Source organism: Melozone crissalis, unplaced genomic scaffold (assembly GCF_028551555.1).
Source record: "Melozone crissalis strain CALT ecotype California unplaced genomic scaffold, PUWL_Pcris_2 ptg000027l_1, whole genome shotgun sequence".
Classification (NCBI taxonomy): Eukaryota; Metazoa; Chordata; class Aves; order Passeriformes; family Passerellidae; genus Melozone; species Melozone crissalis.
The window spans coordinates 68336897-68363968 of NW_026535805.1; the positions used below are offsets into that span (position 1 = coordinate 68336897).

General features: G+C 36.0%; 1 protein-coding gene across 2 annotated transcripts in view; it reads right to left on the reverse strand.

The window, feature by feature from the left end:
• Nucleotides 1-27072, reverse strand: part of CSMD1 (CUB and Sushi multiple domains 1) — a 1069501-nt gene that overhangs the window by 375085 nt on the left and 667344 nt on the right. For both annotated transcript variants that reach the window (XM_054280127.1, XM_054280126.1), the window contains exon 6: nucleotides 12131-12243. In XM_054280127.1, the coding sequence (XP_054136102.1) occupies nucleotides 12131-12243 (113 nt within the window). The remainder of the gene's footprint in view (nucleotides 1-12130; nucleotides 12244-27072) is intronic.

Consider the following 27072-nt stretch of genomic DNA (forward strand, 5'->3'; position numbering starts at 1 on the left):
GCAGCTATACCTTAAGGAAGACACAGGGTAGAATTTTAATTGTAATGGTAAGAGAAAAGGATAGAAATATAGGACACCTCCACAGGATATTTATTAGTTCTGTGGGAACAAATTGAGCAATGGAAAGTAAAATCAGATGTAGAAAATAATTGCAGAACAAGCATGAACAATTCAAAACTATTGTGTCAAAAAACAATAGCAATTGAAAAATAGCTGATGACTGACTCTGTACCAGAATGCTAATGACAACATCAAGATGCATTTCAGTTACCAAAAATTACAAAAACCTGTAATCCTTCCCTTATTAATATTAAATACTTTTTTCTAGACCTTGCAGGGGCTAATAATCTCAAAATGCACTTATTTATCCAAGATACAAACAGAAACACAAATTCAACTCAAACATTCCTTACATGGAAGTAATTAGTAACTCACAGTAAATAAATTCATACCATAGAATGTAAATTATGCTTTTTGCCATTACATGGTATAAATTTTATAATTACTCCAATATACACTGATCTGTATGTAAATATTTCTAAATGTAGTGGTAGAAAGTTGTCTTTAAATACTGCATTAAAAATAATTTTTCCATTGTATTTATTTCTATATTGTAACTTCAGAGGGAAGGTGGCTTTTCTTGACTACTGAAATTGAGCAAGTACTGCAGAAAGTACATTCTGTGCAAGTGCAGCCATTCACGCCTAAATGAGGAAAACAGGTGTTCAAATGATGAAAGATGATTGAAACACAATTGTAGCTGAATAGTATGAAATGGCTATGAAAGCAGTGTGGTGTTTTCTTCTAAGGCAGGAACTGTACATCATACAGAGACATCAGTGCAGACAATATTATCCCCAAGGCATTTTGGAAGGGCAAACTTTATGGATATGGTTTTATTTGGATTTGGAACCTAAGTTTCCAGACTTAGGTTTGAAAGTTTCCATCAAGTGCCTCCTTAAGTTGTTTTTCAGGCTATGTAACAAATCTGTTAAAACTATTCTATATTTAAAGGGAAATGAACAACACAGTTCTTGCAGAGAATATTTGGGATATTGTCAGGAGCTGTGGTCCCTCCAGCAGTATGAATTTCTCAATTGATTAATATCTGTGTTATGTAAAACCTGTGAGCAGTTTTTTGAGGATTCAGAACCCATGTTGCTTACATGGATGAGTAATAAAAACATTGAGTTATTAGGCAATGGACAGAAAAAAAGAACTCTATTCCTCTTCTTCTCTTCGTGCTGTGACACTATTTTAGAGTAAAAATTACAATCATCACTCAAATTCCTTGTGACATTTCACTCTTAAGGGCGTTTGTTATACATATTTGAAGAACATTTCATGTGAATGAGAAAAAATTATGCTCACAAGCTTTATTTGAAATACAGAGGTCACAAACAAGAATGAAACAAGATGTTTTGACTAGATATATGAAAAGCTTTTTGACTGTCATGCACTGAAACAGGTCCTGCAGTTTCTATCCTTGGATTTTTTTCAGATTTCAAGAAAAAGCCATTCTGTATCTTACTGAAAGAACATTAGGGAGGGGATGCACAAAATTAAGATCAGTCATCTAAATGTATGTTTTATGAAGAGAAATAGATCACTCAAGGGGGTGATTCATCCCCTTCTAAGATAGACACAATGAATCCTTTTCTGGAGATGCCTTTTTCTCTCCACAAAACATAACAGAAACATATAATACTTGCTGAAGCTAGATCCTTACATTTTAGACAGCAAACATTATGTGGAACAAGTCTTTTTGTCGGTAAAACTTTAACAGCCAAATGTAATTATCTGGGAGACAAATGTAGTTATCTGGGAGACACATGGACCCAAGAGGTAAAATAAGGTAGTTTGATATATAAAAAGAAAATTTTTGCCTCTTTTATTCTTGAATGTGTAAGTTTTCACACGTGCCCTACAAGGTGTTTTATTGTCATTTTAAAAAGTATTAGGCAAGCATAGTCCCTAAAATAAAAACTATTCAATGTCTGAAAAAGAAACAAAGACTACTTCACACTGTGGTTCAAATGAACCAGTTCAACTCCTCCTGTAAGTAAAAGAAATACTCTAAATTGGATGTTTTATAACAATTTAAATCCCATTTGAATGACTTTTCTGAGATACTTCTCTTTAACTTCCCCATTGCACCTTCATTAGAAAGACTTTCCTGATTTCAAAGACAATTTTCCATTTGAAAGCACAAAAAGAGGAATGAGTTTACATTAATAATGTTAGAACTGAACAGCAAGTTCCAACTTTTAAGGGATTACTTTTAAAAATCTGCACAGCCTTCTGCTAGCTTCACTTAAACATCCAGTTAAGCTTACTTAATTAGCTTACTTCACCTTTTCTGTTCATCATATCTTCAAGAGTCTTTTGGAGATGAATTACCTACTCAGGGAAGAGTGCTGGAAGTCCACAACAGTCTTATCAGAGTACTGGAAAGCACCAGTGGTATTCCCTAAACTTTTGCTGCAGCTGAAATAAACTCATCCATGAAAGGAATATATGCCTGGTCTTATCTGAATGGATCATGAAAGTAAAAATTTTAGGTTGTAAATATTCATTCAAATCTACTGTGACTTTCAAGCAGCTCTTAGTTTCTGACATATTTGAACATGTGTGAAGAAAATACATTTTATCCCAGACTTCAATGACATAATATGTTTTTCCCCTATTATCCAAATACATGAGTATCTTGCTGATTTTTCTTCCTGCATGAAATAACCTCCAAGACCTCAAATACTGGCTACCACTCAAAGCTAAAATATTCTGACATCATCTGTTGGTACTTCCTCAAGCTGCTCTGCTGCTGCTCCGCTGAGTTCAGCTCTTGGCTGCCCTTCACTGCAGATATTTCCTAGTACAGGTATTTGAAGGTGAAGAGGAACAGCATATTGCCCAGGATCTGGTGATCACAAGAAGCACCTTTCCTGTCCAGTCTGAAGCTCTATGTCACTATAAGGAATATATATAGATATATTTGAATGGTTCTCTGGTTTTGTTACAGTAAAGGAAGAACCCCAATATTTTCAGTATTTTTTGCATATGTTACATATCTTTTACAAAGATTTACACTTGGCTTTAAATATTTTGCAGAGTTCAGTAAAAAAGTGATGTGTTTGCAAGAACATTCATAAAATTATTCTTGAAGAAACTTAGCAAATTTATCTCAGTACAGTGCATAATTAATCAATTTCCTTTTGTTTTAGTTTCACTGTTCTTATTTCCTTCAACATGAGTAATCCTGTGGTAAAACAAAGTGTTTTCTTAATTCAGATTGAAGAGTCCACTTCAGTGCTCTGTTCACTTTGCCCTGGTGCCTAATCTTTCCACACTCTCCTCTAAAGATATAATTATGAGAATAGCATCTTTTTTTGGCCCTGGAATAAATAAGCTACAGCTTCACATTTAGCAGCATCAATGTTCTATCCAGATTATACTTATGAATGAAACTTTTCTTTCTTATTGCTCAAAGTCATGTGAGATCACTAAACAGTTTGTTATCTGTTTCTAGGTTTTCTTCTGCTTCTCTATGGCCTGTTGCACTATGAATTCTTTCTAAAAGTTTAGTATTTATGAGAATAAGAAAAAAGCAATCATTCTCAATTGTACTATTAACTTTAGTTTATGAAGGGAATTCTATAATAATTTTGTTGATAAAACAGCATCCCACACTCAATAAGTGTGGATGCTTCCACCAGGGAGCATCTTAAGAAGCTTTTCCTCTCAGCTGCCCACTTGACTTTTTGCAGGAGCATCCCAGCCTTCCATAGGGTCTCATGTTTAAACTAATTCATTGGAATATTCATCCCTTTTCTGTTTCTCTATTTCCTGTCTGAAGAGTATTCCATCAAATACACTCTCCCAGTGTTTTTGTCACTAACAGCTTTCAAAATCTTCCCTACTAATCAGTATTATAACTCCAGAGAGCTTCACAGCAGGCACAAATATTTCTCCTATATGGCTACCTGTAAAAGCTGTAGGTTCATGATCAATTGGCTTCCTTGTTCCATCAATTCAGCAAAGTAGTGCCTGTCACTATCAGACCTTCCACCTGCTCCCTGTGCTGGAAATCTCTGCATGCAGTACTAGTGAATAAATGGCACCAAGATAAATTGGTGTCACAGTAGATTTTTACACAAATCTTTCTCATTCTATTTGTATAAACTGACACAGGTTCTGCAGGTTTAAAAAGAAGCACAGCCATTTGTTTTCCATTAACCTTCTCTATGTCTCCTAGCTGGCCCCTTGCCCTGATGGACTGCCTTAGCTACTTTGTGCTTTCAATGTATGATATATCATAATAAAACCGGTCCAGCAGGCATCAAGTCTTCAATGACTATGGGGGCTTGACTAAATATATGTATTGTAAATATATGTATGGCAGTGATCTCTGTATTGTATTGCCCTGATCCTAGTTATTGTAAATGGGCTGCAGCTGTGATGTCCTTGATTGGGCAGCAGCTGTAGCCCATGGAGGTAGCTGGGATAAAAGGGGGTGTGGCATTCAGAGAGGTCTGGAGAGGAGCTCCTGGTAGAGAAGCAAGAGCAATGCTGCTGTGAAGATTGCAACATCTGGCGACCCCTGACATGCTGGAGAACATGCAGCCACAAGGAACATTGAGAGACGGTATGGGACCCCCCGATATGATAGAAGAGAGGACAGCTGAGGGCTGTGGCAGCCAGAGAGCTGGGACTTTAGACTATAATATGGCCTTTGAATCAAGGAGCTGTAACAGCAGAAAGCTGTGAGAATATGGCCTTTGAGGAAAAGAGCCTTGGAACATCTAGGGATTTGTATGTGTTCAAGACAGCTGAGAGCTGTGGTAGCCTGAGAGCTGGGACAAAAGATCCAGGGATAAGTATATATTAAGGAGCTCCCGGCAGAGAAGCAAGAACAACACTGCTGTGAAGATTACAACAAATGACTGCAGATATTCTCCATAGTTCTGGAAAACTTATCAATACAATTTAGTCTATGAATAAACAGCATTGCAGAACACACTGGGTAGTAGTGTCTAGGAACTGGCTCTAAAAGTAAATCATAAAATGAGAACCATTCAGTTTCTTGTTTGAATGCCACTTCAGCCATAGTCTTTTGAGTAGTCTTAACTGAATGGCTGTTACTAAATTGGCATCTTCTTAGGGCTGATATAATGAGACAGCTACATCTGAGCCTTTTTAGCAACATTTTACTAGGCACATAAGAAAGAAGTATTACTGTGGCAATACTGGAATGCGTAAGTGGTTCTATTAACCACAGAAAAGAATTGTCAAGAAAGATGGTGGATTATCTCTTTGTTGATGTTTTCATATCAAGACTGGTTTGCTCTCTTGATAATAACATTTAAAAAATATATATTTTTGTCTCAGAACCATTTAAAGGAAAAGTCCATTCAGCATCACTTAAGAGCTAGAAAATATCAGGTTTTTTTTCTGGTTCATGATGTTATCAATTGCTTTTATTAACTTTCTTTCTAAATATACTCTAAGTAACAATTCTAAAAGAAACCCCTGACTAAAAGTACCATGCATCAAGGAAACACTGCAAATTCTTTTCACTTATTTAAAACATAATTTCTAGCATTTTAAAGAATATGTGGAAAGGACAGGCATTTATAGGCAGACTTTGTGAGTTATGAAAATTAGTTGAAAGATCTAGCAATTGCAAGTTGATTTACATTATTTCACTCATGGTTTTCCATTGGCATACATTTATTTCAGCAGCCTCTATTATATTCATTGTTTGACTTCAGGATTATCTGTTTGTTATCCTGAATTACTGAATGTAATTAAACACAACAGATAGATAATTTGGGGTACATAATTATTAAAATACTTAAAACCTTCTTGAACCTAGCTGAAAACTTGACAAAAATAGAATACTTTATTTGAAACACTGTACAACAGAGGCCAGAGTTACTGCAAAAGTAAAAAGTAAACACAGTCATTAATCATGTTTTGTTTTGGAAGCTTTCTTATTCTGTTCTACTTCTAGGAATTTTGAAATAAATATTTAACTTAAGCAGACCACTTTTAGCTGTATAGCTAAATGTATTGTGGGGTTCTTTCCTCCTAAAAAGAAAGCAAAAAATATTTTTAAAAATCCTTCTATTGTTCTGGCAATAAGCAAAAGCTAAGCAGGCATACTGTACATGCTGTAAATAGGCCAGAAAGCAGGGGATTCTTTATGACACCTTTTAAGTCATTCTGTGTACATTGATAAGCTTTGTTTCTAGGAACTGCCAGGTTTTCATCTCCTAGTTAAGGATACTTCACCCCTGGGGAATTTACACATTTATGAAGCACTGGCATAAGACAAATCATATGCTCTGCAACTGCCACTGAATATGCAAAGGGAATTCGTGTATTAGCAGAGATGAGGGTAGAGGAATTTAAAATAAAAAAAAAGTTCATAATTGAATGACTGCAACATCTTTCCCCCCCATGGCAATGCCGTCAAGGAGCAAGGCAGAACAAGAGCTGCATCCAATGATATATATGGTGAGAGTCCATTTCCATGAGACCAATGTTGCTGGTACGGCAGATATGAAGAAGACAAGGCAGAGTATGTCACTGCAATGTATCTTTTTCTGGTGGTTTTCAGGGCTATTCAACACCATGCCTCCTTCTGAATAGAAACTCTGAAGCTAAGAAAAAAATATTGCACAGGTAAACACAGAGAATTTAGGACATAAATATTTTTATTGATGAAATCAACATCAAAATACAAAAAAGCAAATGAAAATGAGAACAGTTTGTCAAGTATTTTAATACTATATTTACTTGATGCATTAAGATGTGCTGTTCTAGTACAGTGCTATTTTTTTTATACCAGTGAGATGGTTTTCTTGACCATGTAAAAAATGGGGCAATAAATATTGCTAAAAATGCAAGCTACAAAGATCTGAAAAAATGGCTGGACAAATTAATTATTCATAGCTTTATAGCCAATTGGTAGTTCCAATATTTTAATGAAATAAATTATAATAATTTTGTTTGCCTGATGAAAGATCAAACAAAGGAAAGAAAATTAAATTGACTGCTTGTTAGTATTAGTTTTGGCTGACTGGAAAAGGCCAAGTTACATCAATAATATAGCTATGGTAAGATAATAATAAACATGATGTTAATTTGATATGAGGGGGAAAGAGTAATTAAAGCATCTGTATGCTAATTTTATGAAAAGTGTGATAATCAAAATTCTTACTAGGAAAAATAAAAATTATTATCCCGTTGTTGCTCAAAGAGATGTGTTATGCTGCCTCCCATACTGATTTGCTTTCAAAAAGCCAGTGACACTGATAGATGTGCTAGGTTAGAGTGGAGATTTAACAACAGATGGAAATGAAACTCCAAATAGGCCACTCCCCTTCCCCTCACCCTTTCCAGTAAGAGAAGGATAAAGACAAAGACTATGGCTTGAGATAATAAAAAGGAAAAAAACCCCATGGAATAAGGGACACACAGTAACAGCAACAATATCAACAACAAAAGTATAAAAAAAAAGAGAAGGCGCTTTACATGTTACAAGAGTTTGCCACCTTGACTTAGTTCTATGCAGCTGCCAGGAAAAAGACAGGATGGTGGACGCTCCCCATAGGTCGCATCCATGTAGCCCCTGGGACAAAGACAGGAGGGTGGACGCTCCCTTTGGTTGACTCTCCCTGTCCTTGAGCCAAAAACAATGGGAGAGAATAGTGGACAAACCCCTGAAAGCCAAATTGTCTGTGTCAGGCCACACTGCCAGTTCAGAAGCTGGACTTGATTCTGCATGGCTGCTTCTGCACTGGTGCCGCACCGTGCTGGCTCTGCTGGGGTTTTGGCTCCACAACACACCGGTCCCGCTTTTGTCAGCACCATGGCTTGGAGACACAGTGGCTTTACATCTCCAAGCCATGTCCAGAGAAACTGGAGCAAAGAACGATCCTGACAGAGCTGATCCCAACAACCTCCCCAATGGACAGGCAAAATTAGGTGCTTTTGGGGGTGCACTCAACCTTTTCTGGCCCCCAAAACCTCCCCACCACCAATGATATGGCTGGTATAGAGCAGCAACCTTGCCCTGCCCACACAGATGTAGGGCCTGCCTCCCCTGCAGCCTGGACAGCGAGGCAATAAAAAGCTCCCCTGTGCACACACAGAGGATCACAGGGATATGGTGGTGGATGGGTGAGACAAATGCCACCTCTCCCTGGCCTTTCTGCAACCACTTTAGATCTGTCACCATAGGTGCACAAGAAACACGGAGGGTCATGGGCAAGTGGGGGAACCAACACAGAGACCCAACCTCTATGCCAGTCTCCCCAGGGCTGTCCCTGGTGAGACCCAGTCCCAGGGGTTAGGGCACAGCTCACTCTAGGAGCTCTCCAGTCCCTTCAGAGACCCAGGAGGGGCCCTGCTCTGGGATACAGAGCTGATTGTGAAGAGCACAAATCACAAAAGGGAAGAGCATTTTGGTATTCCACAAGAATAATTATGGAGTATTTAGGGAAGGAACCAACATCAGGGAAAGGAATGGATTAAATTGGCACAAGAGGTGTGTGAGATCAGAACAAATAGAATGTAATAGATTTATAATAAAAACATAAAAATGTCAAAAATATATTTGTGTATTGATTTTGAGCGGCAGCTTTTTGTGGGGGGGGGTAGGGGTGCTGCAGGGATGGCTTCTGTGAAGAGCTGTCAGAAGCATCCCTCATGTCCAACAGGACCAAAACCACATGGTTCCAAGACGGACCTGCCACTAGCTAAGGCTGAGGCCGTCAGCGATGGGGTAACATATTTTAGAAGGAAAAAGTCACAGTGCAGCATTAATAGCAGCCAGAGAAAGGAGTGAGAATATGTGAGGGTTGAGCCTGATTTGCCCATGACGGTACCTGGTGAGTGATACTTTGCTGTCCTTATCTCAATACATTTTCTCTCACTTGTCCTGGTGAGGTGGAGGAGTGAATGACTGATATGGTGGGCACCTGGCATCAAGCCAACATCAACCCACCACAGTACTTATGATGCTATGTGCAAATGGACAAGCTTGTGATTTTGTTTTATGAATAACATTTACACGTGACAGCTACCATAAAAAATCTATATAAGGACTCTAAAGCACAACTTACTATCTGGCAAAGCATAAAGGCTTCTTTCATTAAATATCTGGGGACTGTAAATTAAATTTACTGACTTTTCTATTTCCCTGAAACAATGGTCTATTACAGCACAATTATACATCTTCACCACACACACACATGAATGAACCAAGCAAGCAGTCACAAAGAGACAGCACAAACTGACTTTAAAGAGCTATTCTTTCTAGCAAGGAGCAACAGGAGAAAGCCGCCAAAGTAACATTAGAAAGTTCAGTCCCAAGTGCCCTGAGGACAGCTGCTCAACATTTAAAATTTCTGGGAAATTAGAAGAATCACAGAGATTCCTTCAGTTTGGTCTGGTAATGAAGACTCATCTATTAGTAAATTGAGTGTTAAATGGTTACATTAAAAAGTCTATATATTTATTTCACGTGTCTCAAAGACAGGATAGCTCAATATATCAACACAACAATCCCAACTACATGTGTGGATTCAGAAACAGTCTGTTTAAACTATTGGAAATAGCTGCCCATAAGCAAAATGTTTCTTGGAGGTCTCAGAGTCATATAGCCAGCAATGCAGGATTTGCTCAGAGGACAAATACAAGGATTGTGTCTGGAGACAATCAGACATTGGAAGCATTCTTTCACTGCTAGGTTTTGTGCCTGAAAACAAGGTCGTGTCTGTCACAAGACTTAGATTTTGTGGAGTTGTGGGGTTTTTTTGTTTCATGATCAGTTAAAATAATTATTTAAGTTGAGAGAAGTACCTAAGATGAAAATATACATCAAGGTTGTTGAATTTTAGTAGAAATAAGTTTCTGAAAACAAAAACATAAGGGAGCAGCTCAAAATACTGGGACATTATAGCCTGGAGAAGAGAAAACTTGGGGGAATCAGGGGTAGATCTTATTGGTGTGAATTAATACTTGTGAGATAAGATGGTGTTCAGTCAGTGGAGCCAGAGCCTTCATTATGATAGCCATTGACAAGACGGAAAGCAATACGCACAAATTGAAACTCAGGAAAACCCACAAACTAAAAAGTGAAAACCTTTTTACTCTGAGGGTAAACAGTGACGCTGGTTGCCCAGAGAGGCTGCAGAGTCTCTAATCTTGGAGGTATTCCAGACCCACCTCTGTCCCTGTCCTGGGCAGATTGCTTTAGGTTACTCTTTGAGAAGGACACTGGGCAGGTGAGTTCCAGAAGGCTCTTCCAACCTCCACTACTGTGCAATTTGTGGTGCTAGTAGATTTCTCTAGCTGAAAATATTGTTACTTCTGCTTTGTTTTCAAATACACAAATAATATAATTACTAATGCTGTGTAAGAAAAAGAACTTAATGAAGCAGTTAGATTAACCTGTTTTTTATACCACTATGAATTTTCATCCTGTGGGTCTTGAATTCTTTCTCTGATGTTTTAACACAGTTTATGTTTATATCACTATCATAGGAATTTATTTAATTGCAATTGAGTCTGATAAGATAGATAACTATGTAAGTCATGATCTCTCATGTAATTCAGAAATCTTTGTATTAAATACAGTAAAATGTATAAACCTGCAATTCATAAGAATGATTTAAATTAAGAAAGGAAATTTCTGTAATTGTAAGAATTTGATTGTAATAAGATACTTTCACATGTAATTCAAGGTATATTCTACATCAAGGAAGTTCACATTTTTACCCAATATCTGATGTATTATGCAGATCAAGAGAGATACATCTGAAATAACCATCTCACCAGATATTTCCCAAAAGTTTTAAGTACTTGGGGAGTATTTGTCTAGAGATAAGACATACTGAAGAAGAACAAAAATTGTTTTCCAGTGTATGTTACATCATCACAAACTTCCTCCTTGTTACTATGTTGATTCATAGTTTTCTGGTGCCTCAGCAGGACAAATCACAATATTTTTGTAGACCTCAATTGGCAGTCTTAAGACCTTAAGATACAGAGTTTAGATAAGCGGTGCATTTACATTCATAGTACCCAGCAGTGGTATTATATATGCATCTTTGGTAAACTTGGGAAAAAAAATAAGTTTTAAGTGCAAAGGATCACATACTTATACTGAGTTGCCAAAATTAAATGAAATTTCAGATTTTTTTTTCTGAAATGTTCAAAATATTTTTAAAACTAAAGGGACAATATATATTAAATGCTTTTGTTGCACATGCATGCCATAGTCACCAGGAAACATACAGTTGTTGCAATGTATTTGTAATTTCAAAATTTATAGAGGTACCACACTTTCAGGGGAAAAAACACAAATGTTTAAATTCCTAAAGGATTTGACGTTGTGGGGGGTAAAAGGGTTGAAACAGCATATATAACTGCAGAATATGAAAGCACAGATAAATTAGGAAGCTTTTCTATTTTCAATATAACTACCATGTCTTTCATCTTGAGTAATGATTTATAAAGTACAAAAATCAATAAAGAATCCATTCTAAAAAATTGCATTTTGAAAAGTATCTACATGAACATAAATAGAAATGACAGCAACACTGACATTCTTTTGTCTTCTTTTGAAGTTGTATATGCAAATATATGCAGGAGCCTGAAATATAATCTGTACTATACTATGGTTGAGTCAAATTTCCAAACGATGAATGTAGCTTCTGGATAAGAGTTAGGTTTTGAATAATGAAGAAAGACAATGTTTAGATAGAAGCCTGCCTTTGTTTGGAATTGACTTTCTGCAAGTTGCATTCCAGGCATGTTTTTAAAGCAAAGATCAGGCTGACTGCAAAGAAATTTATTATGAAAAAAGTGAGCAAGCAAATGCATATTTAGAGCAGACTGCATTGTGAAGCACACATACTTTTTCCAAAAGTAAATCCCTAGAGACGTCTGATCACACAGGGAAAACAGACATTCAGCGTGAGAGCAATAGTTACATAGTAATAACAAGAGTCAGCTTTTTACTGCGTCTGTGATATTTAAACATAATTATCAAATTCCACCAACACTTTAGTGATGCCTAAAGGTAAAGGGCTTTCTAGGCATGCTTTTATAGGTTTCCTACCTTGAAACTGAGCATTAAATCCCTTTCGTCGGTGATTGCTATCAGATGTAAAATGGAGTCGTAACCAATTCTTACTGCTGATAACTGGAGAAGGTAGATTCATACCACTCAACCTGGAAAAAGGAAAAAATATAATATTAAAAAAAATCATGTGTACACTACTTTAAAGAGAAACCCCCCAAACGTTAAAATATATTAGATCACAATGATTTGCTGTCATCTAATCTCAATGTATTACTAGCTAAGTAACTATTATGTTGAGAGAAACATGAGGGTTGGGTTTTTTTCTCATTACAGTCATCCCTTTTATGATTAAAACTTGTTTTTCTGAAATATTTGTTCATGAATTAAAGAAGAAAACCAGTCTTATGAGAGTGTGTGCATGCAAGTGTAGGTGTGCATGCATGTGTCTAAACATTCAGCAGAAAATAAGCCCATTCAGTTATGACAAGGTCTCATCATCTGACTCCCTGCTGTGGGATTTGACAGGAAGTCAAATCTTAAGTATTAAGAAGTGTGAAATAAGGGTTATGGACGCTATCTAATTTTTGGTTTGAGTGGTAAGTTATAGGTATACAACTATGCTAGTAGAACTGATTTTGTGTATATTAAGTCCAATCCACATTTAATAAAAAAAAAAAAACAGAGAGGTCTAAGCACAACAGTGGGTATGAAGAAAGTGCACAAAGAATTTTTCTAATACAGTCATACAGGCAACAGGCCCTTGGCCCACACCGGATTATTCCATTGTCATTCATTACACCACACCACTACACCACTTTTTAATGCAGTAGCTACCACAAAGAACCTAATATTATGTAAATTCATGTCTTAGTTTACCAGATGGTACCCTTTTTTTTGGTTTTGCATGACCATGCTCCAGATTTCATTTTTTTTTCCCTGAATAGCTCTGAAGAACTACACAAAATTAAGTTTATCCTTTAAAAAAATCTTGATTACTTAAAACAAAAGTCAAACTGATGAATATCAGAAATTCTCAGCTAAGATATAATCTGTGTGAGGGTAGATTTGCCAGGGCTAAAGCAAACACAGTACATATATTGTAGCTAAAAAATAACCAAACTGAAATGGGATTTAGTCTCCCTCCAAAATTAATCAGCATAGTGAAATAGATGCCTTTTTTTTCATCACAGTATGAGATATCAGAGTTTCATTAAATATTCTAGATTAATAGGAAACTCATCATGTTAGGAAATAATGTTTCTTGGAGAAGTATAGCTAGAACCATGGTTGAATCCCTTTTATTTTTTTCTGCAGTGGAGCAAGACCAATATATTGAAATAGAGATTTTTAACCGATGGGGGTTTTTTCTACATATGACATGCAAACTAAATCAGAGAAATTTTAATTTATAATCCCATTTTCTTTATCTTCTTGTTAACAACATAAGGAAAACCCAAACCCTATTTAAAAACAGTTTTGATTGAAAAAAAGGATTGGTCTTTTGCAAGAAGATTTATGCACTTCATTTGAAACATGGCATTAAATAGTTTTTAAAGGTGTTCATTAAAATATTCAGACCTATACATTTCTACATCTCATTCAGATGGACTTTTATACATTATATATTCTTTCAAGCACACTTTATATTAGAGCACTACTCTAAATATTTGTAATTACAAACTGGTCTTTTCTGTTTCAAATCTACTAAGAATTTGGGTTACCTGTAGAAAGTACTGAGATATAACTAAAAGGAAAAGAAAAAACAAAACCATATGTGAAATACAGAATATATCTTTGCTAGTATCTCTTAGCTATTTTCAAAATGTATACCAAATCTAAAAGTTTTTACTATACATAGGCTGGACTTCATGTCACTGAACTGATAATTCATTTGTCCAAGTACATAAAGTTACATTCTAGAAACACGGTTTTAGGGGTTGGTTTTACTTTAAAAAGAAATATACAAGTAGTAACATTCTACTAGTATATCCAGAGCTCTGAATCTCAAAGCTGGCAAAACTAGGCTGAAATATTAAATTGTAATATGAATTACATTGCACATTAATAAAAGATTAAATGAACATCATTATAAAAGCATGTTCAGAGCAGATCTTGCCTTAGTTACATATCTAATAAACAGATATTTCCTTGACACACAATACACATGATATTTCCATGTCTGTGTGAACTCTGCAAGGTTCTTAACAGTCTCAAATCTCCCCATAATACTAAGAAACATAATATGAAAAAGACACTAAGAGTGTATTTAAAACAACTTATTTTAGCACAGCTCTAATTTAGCTGCATAATTTCTTTCATACTGAACTCTATATAAGAATATGTTCTTTAACAGCAATGCTGTTTATGTTTTAGTTGGAGAAAGTGAGAAAGCATAAAATATCTTAGTGGTCCTTGGAAGAAAGTTATAACTAGTATATGGCACAGTGGTGTTTGATTTTTTTCTGTAAGGTTTTTAAAACATCTTCACTATAGTACAGAAATTCAAAAAAAACAAAACAAAAAACCTAACAAAATCTGGGAGCGTTAGCTGGCAATCCTGTAGCTGACATGTGGACATCAAAAGTGATGCCCCTACACAAAGTACTTTACTCTATAGCATTCATCTTGTGTAGGTGGGACTTCCTATGGAAAATTTCAGTTTCCACTAATGGCAGAGCCAAAAGTTTGGGGATACAGTGTAAAATTCCTCTTTACATGTTAATTGATCATTTTCATGGAATTTCTGCAGGATGGGCAACCAAAGCTGTGTATGGAAGAGAGAGGTGGGCATGGTTACTGATGAAAGTGGCAGATCATCGCATGAATTGATACAGCAGGCAGATCTGAACCTCACACAGAAGTTGAAGTATTATATGACATTGGGTTTTTTTCCTTCTTCCTTATCTCTAGGTGTTTTTTGGATTTTTTGTTATTTTTTTAAGATAACGGAATAGGAGACAAATAAACTATTTCCATTGCACAGTAAATGTCAAAATTAAAAAAAAAAATAATAACGTGTATGTTCCTCAGAGAAAAGTAAAAATCAGTAATGTCAAGGACAGTTGTATTCCAGTCCTACAAACCAGAATATTACACCTACAGAAAAAGACACAATGTGGGGAAGGGGTCCATAGAACACATGTTCTTTGGTATTCTGGTATACAAAATACAAGTCCATGGCCAGAGGATGTGTTTTCAATTTAGCTGCTCTTGTTCACCAATAGAGAGGCTGGACACCACTGCTCAACAGATTCCCAAGGAGACATTCTCCAGATGGAATGATCCCTCCCAGTCCCACAAAGAACAATTTCCTCTGAGCTTGACCAGCTGAGAGGTGCATCATGTACCACAATTTGTGACTAAGTGCCCACATGTGTGCTGGTGCTACTGCATGTGCTCCCTCCAACTCAGTATAGTCTTTACTATTACATGATACCTTTTTAGTTGAATATTTATGGAAAATAAGCAGTTTGGTTATGTCCATATTAGTAAATTGAACAGTGGTACTTCATATCAATTTCTGCTTAAAAGTCTACATTATTCAAGTTTAAAACAACCGAAAATAATGGAATCTTGAAATCATAGAATGGTTTGGGTTGGAAGGAATCTTAAAGATTATCTGGTTGCAACCAGCTGCCATTGGCAAGGACATCTTTCACTAGACCATGTTTCTCAAAGCCCCATCCAGTCTTGCCTTGGACACTCCAAGGCATGGGGACACATGGGGACACACTCCACAGCTTCTCTGGGTGACCTGCTCCTGTGCCTCACAGGACTCACATTGAAGCTATTCTGCCCATGGTGTGTGCTCCCTTGATCTCTCATGGGATCACCCCTTCTGAGGTGTTCAGGAAATACTAACAGGCAGGACTTGTGCTGGTAGGTTGCTACAAAAGAAAAGGTGCAAGTAAAGCAAAGTTGTCTTTATTTCAAGTGCACATACATAATATTCATTCCTGTGGCATATGAATAAAGGTAATTTTAGCTCAGTTTAGGTGTTATATCTAAAATTATATGAAGGCTTGGAACTACTTTGTATCAGACAAGTTATTCAGATAGGATAAAAACCCCCATATTTCTAATATCAAAGTTCTCCTTAGAAGATTTCATGCTTTTATCTCTATTAATGATTTCTCCAATGCTGTCTAAAAAGAATATTGAAAGTTTCGCTGTTCCTTTTAGCTGAAAACATTTATTATATGGGAAATAATAGAAAAGAAATTAAATTCCTCACTTATGTTTGAATTCTGCCTCCACTATGAAAATTGTAACGCATTTTTGACACTGATTTTAAAGCCTAGCATAGATAGTCTTGAAAATCTGCCCTAGCCTAGACAGATAGTGATATCTAATCTAAATTACCTTAATCAAGTTCTTCAAGAGAGAACACATATACGTATAAATAATGTTATTTATGCATTTTCTGAAAATAGTTGGTTTGACTTGCTGAGTGTTGAGTTTTCATCTCCTGTACTGATGGCAGCCAGACTTTATTCTCTAGGACCAGGGAGTTAAAAATCCAACTGTCACTTGGACATGTGACACATTTGAATGCTTTGGGCTTAATGGTATTTGAGGCCATGCACTGAAAGGGACTGAAGGAAACATTAAATGGCTGTTTATTCACTGAGTATCAAATACTCAGTGACATGTTAAATAGCAACTCTGTGAGAAGAAAAGAAACAAACAGAAAATAGGTTTTCAAATAACATTGTAAGGTAGTGTATTTACCTGTAGGCTTAGAATGAGAATTGCACATGGAACCTAAAATCTCTAATTTCTGCATACTAGATGTTGCACTGTGCTCTACTGAACAAGACAGATTTGCAGGGAATTCCTGTGCCTGTTCCAGCATCATAAAGAATTAAAGGGCCAGGTTTTGAGAGCTTTGTAGGTATACTAGTATCACACTACACCTATGCTGGCAAACACTGCATCTTACAAGAAATAATGAGAAATAATTAAACAACCCCAGATATTCTTCTTCTAAATCTGAAGGCAACTAGGCTGCTGCAGGATCAGAGACAGCAGAGGAAACTCTTTCTGTTGATCATTGTGAGCTGCAGACAAACTTTTTCATGTTATACTACTTCAAGTGATGTTTTAATTTCTATTCTTATTCCATCATTTCCTCACACAGACACTAATCTACTCTTTATGCAAGTAATAAGATATTCTGTTTCCATGCAGGCTTGGAGGAGTAATGTTTTCCTTATGTACAGTATGTCAGATATAGGAGCAGAATGTCCTTTGAAGTCTATTGCATTACCAAGAGATTGTGATAAGCTTTATCAAATTCATTACTAATAGGATTGCCACTGGAATATTTTTTGTCTTTCCAGTAGTTATTGTTTGACTCAAATTCAGGTATAATAAAACTATTTTACATTTAATTAAGAGGACTAATCTAGAGAGGTGTAATTTTGGTTTTGATTTTGGATCTGTTAATAAAATAATTATTGCTTTTGTCTGAAGAAATAAACCTAATCTTGTCTCTTTTACAAGGTTCTTGACATTGTTTTGACTATCATAAACAGATAATCTTATCTTATAAAACAACTGACAGTTCAGTTTCATGAAAATGCAGGACAGGAAATAAAGTGGGTTTTGTCAACTCATCTATCCTTATCCTTCTAATTTAGCTACTTTCACAGTTTTCTATTAAGCCAACTATATATATAGTGAGAGTAATATTATTGTTCAAAACAACAGTAAGTGTATTGTTCAAAAATACAGTAAAATATATTAAAATTAATTCAATCAAGTCTATATAAATATATGCTCTTTAAGGACTAGTTCAGATTTTAAAAAAAAGAGAGAAACACTCTAACAATCATGCATCAGTTTTGAATACTTCTGCTGTTTCTATATTCACTTAACCACAGAAGTAATTTTATTCTCTAGAATGTGTTTATCTATCTATCTATCTATCTATTTATTTATTTTGAAAATAGTGCAAAATATTTAATGGTTTAGGAATGGTATTCCCCAATTTAGTTCTCCCAGCAAGACTCCAAACCACACTACTGCTCATTTGCTTCCCCCTTCTCCTTCCCTTCCCACACCAGTGGAATGGAGTTGAGAACTGGAGGCATAAAATGTAAAGATCATGTGTTGAAACTGAAAACAGCAATGAAATAGGAACAGTAACAACAACAATAGTAGTAGCAAAAAAAAGTAATGAAAAAAAAAGAAGGTGATTCATATACAAAATGCTCATGAGGACCCGAAGGCAACAAACAATGGCAGGCAATGACAACATATTTTTCATCCAGAAGCCATAGTCTTCTTTTTGGATGTCAGAGTCCTTATCCCTACCCTCAGCAATGCCCTGTGATACAGAATTACCTCACTGACATGCCCACAACCATGCCCCCTACTACTACTGCAAAAAAATGAATTCTGTCCTGGCTGAAACAAGCACAAACATTTAATGAATTTCCATAACAGGTCTCTGGGTTAGGAAATTAAGAAAGAAAATTGTACCCTAATTTCCAGCTGAGAGCTATCTTCCATTTTGCACTCCTCTTCTGTAGATTCAGATCCAAACATTCAAGAACATTCAAGGATCATCACTCACTAACTGACAAAACAACAGGAGATAGTTTTCTAAGGCATAAAGTATGATTATTGCAGCAAACAAATGAAGACATAGTCTATGCCTATTTGTATATATAGTCTCTCTGTATTATCTCTATTCTATATGTAAATATTTATATTTAGTATAGATATATTAAAAAATAATATTAGATGTTTATTACTTCAAACTCACTGTCACACCAGGATGGCCAAGGCCGTATCAGGAATTAATAGAGAGCAAGTAATGAGCTGCTTTAGCTGTAAGTAAATGTGTAGCTTTGCAAACTGTGTTAGAGGGTTAGAGACTGAAACATGCTTACTGTGGCTGCAGTTTCACAGACATGAGATTCTCTGACCAGCAGCTGCTGCCTAAAAGAAGTGTGATGCTCTTTTCTGTTCTTCCTTCTCCTGCATTTCTTACTCCTTCCTTAATCCTTTGCTTCTGTATTGCCCTTCTTTACATGTATTAGCTTGGATTCTTGCTGGAATTTCTGTGATCTTATTTCAAGACTATAATGGAAGAAAATTATCCTCTCCACCCCAGCCCCTCCAGGTGAGACATCGGTGTGCCATTTTAGCAAATTAAATTACTCATGGAAAAGAGAAACAAATCAGAGCTGGCACAAATTCAGTGTCAGGAGCACAGGAAAAGCAAAGTGAAATGGAGATGGAGGTCATGACTTGGGGAAAGGAAGAATGTATAGATTAGTATAAATGAGAGTACAACAAAATATAAGAAGGGATAAATAGGCTAACAATTTAGACTATTTACAATAGCAATGAAGTGAAAAAATACTTATTATGCTTGATAAGTGAGACCAGGTAATCTCCTAAATAAGAACTATCAGTTAAACATGAAAAGTGTAAATCCTCTCTTCTTTATGTAGTATTTGAAATAAGAGACTATTTGTAACAGCTAACATAATCTACAAGAAAAGAGTTCAGAAGTGGGGAGATGTAGAGAGGCAGTGTGAGGTGTTTCTTATTTAAAGTAATTAGAGCCAGCATGATTTTTCTCTGCCTACTTCCTTAACCATGAATTGTTATACTGGAAGCTGCAAATAAATACCTCTATTTGCATTGTACCTTATTACCACTTCGAACAAAAATGAATTCAAATCAATGGATATGGTTTTGGGTGAGCTTTTTTTCACCCTATCCTAAAGACATAGGAAGACCTTAGCAAATCTTAGCTTGCTAAGTACCCCTAGAAGCTCTCCTGAGAATTCTTCAGAAGAACTGGATGCGTTCCTAGGATGCTCAATGAGACTGACAGAGCTGTTTCCTGAGGTGAGTCAGGAAAACTAATGACTAGTAGTAATACAGAAGGCACTCGCTGTATAGGAAAAAAATTTGACAAACATCTAAAGTACTGATGGACCACAAGGAGTTTGCCAGAAAATTTTATATCAAATACTTATGTCAGTCTAAGAAAATAGTTCAAATGAAACACAGAATTGATGAGTGTTAAAAGGATGGAAGAAAGGAAAACACAGATGAGTAAGGCAATAAGTCCAAGAATAAGGTTTCACCATGGCATTATCAATTTCAATGATTCAGATACTTTCACCTGAGTAGTCTCAAAATGCAATATATTTTATTTGCTGTTATCCTTCACATTGAGAGTAGAAGGTTTAACCATTAATAAATGAAAGCATGCAATGAAAGTTCCTCTTTGAAATTAAATAACCCAACATTAAATAAAATATGATGTTCCATAATTGTTTTATGTGGCATTACTGAGTAGTTATTACATTCATTAAGCTCATTACCAGCTTCATTGTATTATTAAGAAACACTGTCCAGTAAATATTTTAGATGTATCTTTCATATGCAATGATTCTTAAGGAAAGAAAAATAAGACTACTTTGTGATGATGAATTTTGAAAATCTTATTATCATTATTGATGATTATAGAACATTTTGAATCTGACAAAATATTGCTTACTCACTTTGCTCCCTTCTCATGGCACTTAGTTACATTGGAACAGGCTGACAACTTATTTAAAACTAAATCAGGATAACAATATAAAATTCTTTAAGGCCATATCTTTTCTTTTTCCCTTAAATGAATAAAGTTTTAAGTGATAAGGCCACAGCCACACTGGTAAAAATGCAAATGTAAACAGAAATTTTATATATGTTCCAAAAACATACTCAAATCATAACATCCCAAGATATAGCTCACGTTCCTCATGTTGTCTCAGCAGTCTACATGTATGCTTAAAAGCTCTTTGGCCCAGTAAAATGAGGAGATAAGGCTTCAACTTATCTAATTTCAGTTGTTGGCAGTGAATGGTCTCCATCTGTGAGAAGTTCCTTTTATAGACAGTAGAGAGGAGTAAGTATTTTGGAATATATATCATCTGAGGTATTTTAGACTTCCACATTAGTTTGAAATTAATCTCACCTTGGAATGCAAGAGCTGCAGTGAAGAGATCAGTAAGTATCTACACCTGAGCATCATCCAAGGCAAATAAATGCTATTGTAATTCTGCTTATGGGATATGACACAACTCAGAATGCAATTTTTTCTCCTAAGGCAAATTTTGTGCCCAAAAGTACCGAGCATCTTGTGTGTATTTTGACATACTTCACACTGCATGCGATAGCTACACATACTTTGTGTTTTGCTAAAGGTTAAAGCCAAAGGCAACAGTTTTTTATATTTTGTAACTGGTGTTTGGAAAAGAGTTTTATTAGGAACATCTGTTTGTTGACTCAACAGTGATAGCAAATACTTTTCTTGATTATTGTTGTAATATTTAACAAACATCATAAGGACAATATTCCATGGCACTCTGAATATGGTTCCTTTGGAAGATTATTACCGCTCTCATGTTGATGAATAAAAGAACAATAATTCCTTATATTAGGATTCTTTCTGTATATGGCTTTCATTGTCCGATAAAACTGGAACATTAAGTTCTAGGACACCACAATCAATTAGATTTCATTGTTTAATACAGTGATATTCCACCCAGGCCCTGACTTCTACAAGCCACTTTTCTGTAGTGTTCAAGGAGTTCTATATCCAGAGCCAAAGATATGTTGTAGGGTCCTGAAGTTTAAATGGTAGATGTCATGAAGGGAAACAGCTATTTAAAACAAGCTCACAATTGAACAAATATAAAACTAAATTGAAAGCATGTTAACTGCTACAAAGATATAGTAACTGAGTACTTCAGAGGTAACAATTCTGGTTTAAAAGTTGTTCCATAGCTGAGTGTTATTATTAATAGCTGAAATGATAAAATATAGGTCTTGTAGCACATACAGAATTCTGTTTATGAGAACTGCTGTTATAGTGTTTTTACTGCAATTATTCAGACAGGCATGCTAATATTCTGAACACTCCACATTTTTTACTGTGTTCCCTGTATTCCCTGTACTGTTTTTCTGTATTAATCCCTTAACAAATTCTTTAGTGTCCCATATTAAGAAAACTTTAAATTCTTCAATAAAATTCAGACACCGCTCATCTAATCAGGAGTTTCAATTTTTAAATTTTTTTTTTATTTCTGTGCTGGTAATGCATTAATTGGTGAGAAGGAGAAGAATCAACCATGGAAGTGATTTTTCTGAGAGGAGCTATTAAGAGTTTCCTCCATATCTGGCAAAAACAGTTGCTGGCTGCCTTTGAAGAATAGGCAGGCTGATAAGCCAATTAAAGAGCTGAACATGCCTTTGTGACATTCACATTTTAAACCGAACAAGCCCGGGAAGCTCTCTCTTTCTTCTGGCCTTAAACAGGTAATGAGATGCAGCCCAGGCCAGGCCCGCTCCACCATGGCCCACACGGCCCAGCGAGGACCAGGCCGGGCCCCAGTAGCTCCCCGGCAGGGGGAGAGAGAGGAGGCCATCGACCACTGAGTCCTGGCCTGGCTGCAGAGATCCTGGCTGTGAAAAACGCCAATCACTTGTTGATTAAAAATGATTAAAAAGAATAGTAACATAATTAGAGTAATAACAATTTGGACAAATTGAATTAGAACAATATGAGACAATAAAAGCAAAGGCTTACGGACATCCGGGTACCTTTTTCTGGGCATCACGAGCCCGAAAAAGGACACCCATTAACAAAGGATTAACCCTTAACAACAATAGTCCATTGCATATTCATACACTTCATACATGATGCATAAATTCCATTCAAACATAGGATTCCGTCTGGTCTTCATCGACTTCTTCCTCTGAATCCTAACAGCGCCTTTGAGGCGGGAAGAAGTTAGTTTCTTCTGATAAGAAGGCAATAATTCTTTTTCTCTGAAAGATTTAGATGTCCTGTGGCTGCTATCTCGCTGCAAGTCCTTTCTTTTAAACAAAGCATCTTACATAGCATAGTTTCTATTTTAACAAGTTTTATTACCTAAAACTATATTTAACACAGTACTTAAGAAAATTAATACAGCATTACTTTCTAACACAACACATATAATATTCATTTTAATATTTGTGAAAAGCCAGTCATAAAATACATGCATTTTTCATACTGGCCCTCCCCCAGCATGGCCACTGAAAAAAACGCAGAGGAGGCTCTGCAGCCCACGCAGAAAGCAGCCCCATGGCTGGAATTGAACGCGGCTGGAGCTGGAAAACAGCCACACAGCCAGAGCAGCCGCTGCCATTCTGGCCTGGGCCCCCTGAGATTGTGACACAGCCCCCCCAGCACAGCCGGAAAATCCATCACTGCGAGCGCTCCGGTCACCGCCCGGCAGAAATCACATGGATCATAGGCAGGCCTGGGCAAGATTACCTCTTTCAGTGCTGTGAAACCCCCAAAACAGATGAGACTTGCAGATGTCAGTCCTCTCTTGAGTGAGAAAAAAGAACAATGTGAAGACACATAGAGAAATAACAGGAAGACACCAAGAAAGAAGTCCAGGATGGGAGTGGAATGAGGAGATGTCTTAGTCTTACGCTGAAATTCTTCTAGTAAAGCTATGGTAATGGACTGTAATACACTAGAGTATCCCTTTAATTCATGAAAAAAGCATGGGGGGATGGAGTGTTCAAAATGTAGACATGAGCAAATGCATCCATACTGAGGCAAGCAGATTTGAGCTAGCTGCAATCCAATGAGAAGGTTGAACAGAGAGAGATAAAGTGATGAAGACCCTTTGCCTCCAGGGAAAGAAGAAGATGATCTCTGTTCCCAGAGATGAAGATGATTTCAGAGATGGATAAAGAGAACCTTTGCTTTTGAACAGCTCATCCTTAAAATAGGACCCCGTAAGTTAAACATGGCCAATGAACACAGCTGTGAGAAGGCTGGCAAAGATGGGAGGGACTTCATGATTGCAGATTTCCAGGCAGCTGCTATTCATGGAAATTAAAAGCCATGAGAGAACTCCTTCTTATGGAAAAGTCTCCATGGCATAGTGAGAGAGACTTCTCTCCCTAAGTGAACTGATGAAAGACTATTCTGAAGTGGTAAACTGACTGAAAATACCAAATTTGTCTCTTTATGTTGTCAGTGGGAAAACAAAAGAAAAGTTGGGAGGAGGAGAAGTATTCTGAAGGTTTATTCTGATTTCTCTTCTTCTTCTTTTTTTTTTTTTTTTTCTTTTAGTTCTGTTAATAAGTTTTCTTTTACCCTTCAAATTTTGAGCCTGGTTTGCTCCTTCTCCTAAGCCTTGTCTCACTGCAGAAAATGAATAAATAATTTTAGTAGAGGCACTGGCATTTGACCAGTGCTAGACCCACTACAATGGGTCTTTAACATTCAGTTATTGTGAATTACTAATTGCAAAAGATGCAATGCAAAAAGCAGATGTATGAATTAATGGCCAGTAACCATCAACCTTATTATACCTGTTCTGGAAAAACTCACTTAAATGATACAAAAACAATATCCAGGGCATTTTTTTTAGTTACATCAAAGTATTCAATAGGGGATTTTTCAGTATATCAGGTATCTACTGTATTTCTGTGTTGAGAAAGACTGTACTGTAGTGCTCTATAATATTTTTTTCATTTGTGGTTGCTGCTCTAAGATTTTCAAAATAAAATAAAATTAATATACAAATATAATTACTTGCAAAATGCTTTTCCATTCCATGCAATTAATTTAATTTCATTACTTTAGTAACTGTTCTCCATTTTATATTTTATATTGGATGAATTGTTCTGTTTTTTGTTTTAATAAAAGGTTTCAAATATCCCATTTGGCTGTGTTATAAAATAACTAATGAAAAATAGAAATCCAGGAGAAAAAAAACTGATTTAAAATATCATTGGAAGTAATGTTAATTTATTTTTTTCCCTTAGACTTTCATTTGCAGAAATTACATTTTCTGTTCTGACTAAGAAAAACCTCCACTGATTTCTGTATTTAAAACCTCAGTCCAAATGTGGGGATGTTTAGCAATAGTGTCTAAAAGATGACTTGAGAATATTTTTAAGAGCTTCTTTATACTGTGCCTTTCTGCAGTGACTATTGGGAATGAGTTTAGGATCAATCTATCTGACATGTTAGATAATAACAATTAAGGAAAATAATTGTTTCTTTATCTTCTTTTATGATTCTCTATTATTAATCCCTTAGACCATAAATGAATGAAATCCTGTTATCTTACAACAGATTTAAACTGTATCTGGTAAAAGAAAAAAAACCACATTGGTTCTCAGTTGCACACTGGAGGGAAAAGGAGCTGCTAATAGACAGACTTGCAGGTCTTCCAGGGATAAATCTGTACACAGCTTCAGTTTCTTGGAAACAAAACAAACAAAAAAATCCCCAGAAAACTACCAGCACCAGGAAGGAAAAAAAAAAAATCTTCATGCATTTCCTTTTAAAAGCTTTATCAGACTTCAACCAGACCTGGGCCCCTGGCATAAGAAAGACAAAGACCTGTTAGAGTGGCCATGAGCAGGGAGCCCCTGATCTCTGAAGAGAGCTGAGAGAGCTGGGCTTGTTCAGCCTGGAGTAGAGAAGGCCACTAAACACCTTGAAGAGGGCCTAAGAAAGATGAGGTCAAACTTTTTAGCCAGGCCTGTTGCAATTTGACAAGGGATAATGGTTTTAAGATGAAGGAGGGTTAATTTAGATTAGATACAAGTTTTTCAAAATAAGGGTGGTAAAGCACTGAGACAGGTGTGCAGCGAACTGGTGGATGCCCCCTTTCTGGAAACATTCAACACAATATTGGATGGGACTTTGAGCAACCTAATCAAGTTAAAGATGTCTTTGCTCATTGGAGAGGGGTTACACAAGATGTTCTTTGAAAGTCCCTTCCAACTCAAACTACTGTATTTGAAAATAACCTAACTAACAAACAAACAAAGGAAAAAAAACCCAACCTCTAAATATTATACATTGAAACCATATTTAATTGGTGCATCCATTCAATATTTTCCTATTTTAGCTCTCCATTATCTGATAATCATATCATTTATCTTTTAACTCTTTTATTTTTGAAACTTGCTGGGTGAAAGATTATTCATCTTCCTTCCTATGATTGAAATAGAGCTAGTAGAAATGACTCTATCAAAAATTACTCACAGATGCTACGTCAGAAAAATTAACTTACTTTTGGAGCATAATATACTATAATAATATTAAAGACATCGATATTTAAGAAAAAATAGAGACCATTAAAAAAAGAAATTATATCTAAATTCTGTTCTTGATAGAGCTACTGCAACAATTAACATGTATTTCCAGGTACATTCTATGTTTAATATGTCAGTGTTAATAAACAGCACAGCCTGTATCTGACTGAAAAGACCAGGCAACCTCAGATCAGTTTTTATGGAGTGATGATTAGCAAATTAGAATGCAGATCTGAAAATCCCTGATATATACTGAATTCCTGATGAATTCCTCATGCCGTGTGCTCGCAATATTAACTCCACGTGGCATTAGGAGTTTCTTTGTGCCCATAAAAAGGAGTATTAAAAGTTTCTGTCTAATACTGAAAACACAAATATGTTTTGTGTTACAAGTTTTAATGTTTAGTCTGTTAACTGTGTAAAACAATATGGTTGCTAAGATGCTGATGATTAGCATCTTTGAAAGTCGTATTGTCTTGTACCTTCATGTGCACATAGCTATGAATTTGGATAAAGAATTTGAAAATTTGAGTGTGATCAGCAAATGTACTACTCGGATGAAACACTGTCATGACTGCATACTGTTAACATTAAAAACAAACAAGTAAACTAACCCACCACGTAGGTGTAAACCTCACTACATGTGCAAATGATATTATTAGTACTTCTAAAATATAAAGGGTTTTTTGGGATCAAAGCTTTGTGCAGATCTATCACTTTTTTTCCTAAGGATGCTAAGCACTGAGTTAGACAAAAAGCGACTGCATTTACTCGTTTCAGTGATGGTATGTGTTTCATTGGTACTGCCAAGTGGTAAAAGTTAACCTTGCTGGGTTTTGTTGATA